Below are 2,500 nucleotides of genomic sequence, written 5' to 3'. Positions count from 1 at the left end.
CACAGATTACTTGACTTACGTCATTTCCGTCACCAGTTATTGCGTTGCACTTTGAACGAAAACACCGTAAATCTCCCTTGCAGAAAATACTAGTTTTCCGACCGTTTCAATGGACTTCCTCCTTAATTTGGTTAAAGAGTGAAAATTCCAAGCCATATACGAAAAATGAAGCCTTTTCATTAAGTTTCTTGTTTGTTACAAAAAATCGAAAAATTGGGCCTAAATCGGTTTCCTCCTTTTCCTCTTTTTTTACTGCAAGTCACCTTTCGATGCCACAGTACTTTGGTCTGCGTTATAAGCAAATAAAGATGGCGGAAACTGTGGAAGAGGAGTTTGATAAAAGAGACAAGAACCAGGGGTATAGAAGGATATGGAAGCAGAAAACTTTGGCAATTCAGGAGGATTTCATTTTTGCAATATTTATTGTACAAAGTACACATTTTTGAAATTAACGAGGTTAGTCCTGGGTGAGACTTTGTCGTGCACGATCCAAAAAACTCCTCTGCACCCTTTGTCTTTGTGTGAGTTTGAGAGTAGTTTGTTGATGGAACTTATTAATAATTCAAAAGTCATATACAAAGTCAAAAGTGGACCATTTTAGTAGTCCAGCTGACCATATAAAAAGCGAGTAGTTGACCACATAAAACCTCAAAAGTTGGCAATACGAAAACTCAAGGATATCACATAAATACGCATAGAATATTGACTGGTTTGGAGCCTCATACCACCTATGTTTTGTCCTTGGTTGCTTCTGTGTCGTGGTACATGGGTATTATTACCCCCATGAGTAATTCAGTAAACGTTGGCTTCATTCCTGTTGGAGGTAAAATTGCATTTCTTTCAATATCAGCTGTGTGTCGAAACTGAAGTCGGACTGTTAAATTGTTTTTTTCCTTTAATATTCGAAGGGAAGACTTTTCTAGTTTCCCGCAGAATCGGACTCTGTGACTCTATTTGCTTTTGTTTTAGTTACAGGAGGCCTGACTGTCACTTTGGCGATGTTTTCTGGAAGGCCCGATCCTACGTGGACGCTTCAACCAAAAGACACCAGCTACGGGCCGATAAAGCAGTCGTTAGACGCGCTGAAAACCAAGTACATGTATAGTGCCAGAAAGATGCCTTCGAGACTTGGCTACAAAGGTTTCCTGCTACGAAGCAGGACGAATGTAATCCTAATCGTCGGACCTGAGTCGAAAAAGCTACAACTGTTGTTGCTCAAGAGCATACGCAAAGGTGTACTGCCTCGTGGTTCCATCGACGATGTGAAAAGAGAGATTAATTTAGGTAAAGTCAAAGCATCTACTACAGCACCAGCTTCACCGGCAAGGGGCCCTAAACGCGGTAAACGATTTGAGCCACTTCTTGGGATGTGGTTTGGAAGCTTACGTACGATTATGTGCAACAACTGTTACAACTACGCAAACACTCTCATCACAGATGACTTCGCGCAGCCCGGATTCGGCACTGGACAACTCTTTGGTCAAATGAATGGTGCAAGCGTGCAGCAGGCCGCAGTGCGTGATGGCCTGATCGCTCTCAACCCCCAGCCTGGTGCAGCTGCTCCCGTCCCGCCAGCGCCCGTAGGCGCTAGACACCTGGTGGCGCTTGTTGTCGATCCAGGTATGACGAACAATTTTTTCCCCATTCCCACGTTACATTTACCAGTTTCAGACCAGAAACAAGAACTGAATATCGCCAATGAAAGTTTTAGTGGTTATCCTAGCAATGCCCTCCAATGCTCGTATAGTTGAAGCAAAGACTATCGATACTTGGACGGAGAATACTGGCGCCTAAAAATCCCTTTGGCTGTGTTTCCTTGCAGGTCAGCGTAAGAAATTTGAAGTATGTTTAGAATTAAGTGCCGAAATGTATATTCTTTTCCTTCGTTTTGCAGGAACATCGCAACGACTGGGGGATTTCCATTGGTATCGTTTGGACCAAAACGGTTTTTGGTCTCACAAGCCCGGCTCGACGTTTGTCACGGCAGAAGACAACGCTGGGGCGCTGATAACCGATCCCCGGAGAGCCAACATGGGCCATTACCGTTTTGTTTCTTTTATGTATAGTGATCGTACTGCTGTTAATATAGCGGGTACTTTAAACTGTCTTTATTAAAGTCTGAAAAAAGATGTAGTACAGAAATATTTCAGAATGAAAGCTTTTCTGGTTCACATCTGTAATGGCTCCCTGGTGTGAGAATCAAATAAAAGATGACCAAAGCAGTTTGTTTGTGTTCCATGTTAGAAGTGGAGCCCATAAGTTGGAGCGTCCGTGTCTTATAGGGTCCTCCCATTTTTTATCCGCACCCCCGATTTTTGCAATAGGGGCTTCGGATTTTTTCTTCAAAGAAGCCGACAAAAAACTGACCCCTGGGACATTTTTCCCAAAGGTGCCGACAAAATATCAACCCTTCGGATTTCAGTTTTCAAAGAGTGCCGACAAAAAATCGAGGGTACGGATCTCAGCCATCCTTAGGGGGGGTGCGGGTAAAAATGAAACG

At 43.3% G+C, this 2,500-nt stretch overlaps 1 protein-coding gene across 1 annotated transcript in view; it reads left to right on the top strand.

Annotated features, from left to right (window-relative positions):
- The window catches only part of LOC138002941 (uncharacterized), a 9,844-nt gene extending 7,622 nt beyond the window's left edge, over positions 1–2,222 (top strand). The window contains exons 3-4 of the mRNA XM_068848906.1: positions 970–1,620; positions 1,895–2,222. Coding sequence (XP_068705007.1) covers positions 970–1,620; positions 1,895–2,115 — 872 coding nt within the window. The 3' untranslated portion in view covers positions 2,116–2,222. The remainder of the gene's footprint in view (positions 1–969; positions 1,621–1,894) is intronic.
- Positions 2,223–2,500: the final 278 nt, after the last annotated feature.

Source organism: Montipora foliosa, chromosome 5, assembly GCF_036669935.1.
Source record: "Montipora foliosa isolate CH-2021 chromosome 5, ASM3666993v2, whole genome shotgun sequence".
Lineage (NCBI taxonomy): Eukaryota > Metazoa > Cnidaria > Anthozoa > Scleractinia > Acroporidae > Montipora > Montipora foliosa.
This window is presented reverse-complemented; position numbering and strand designations above follow the sequence as displayed.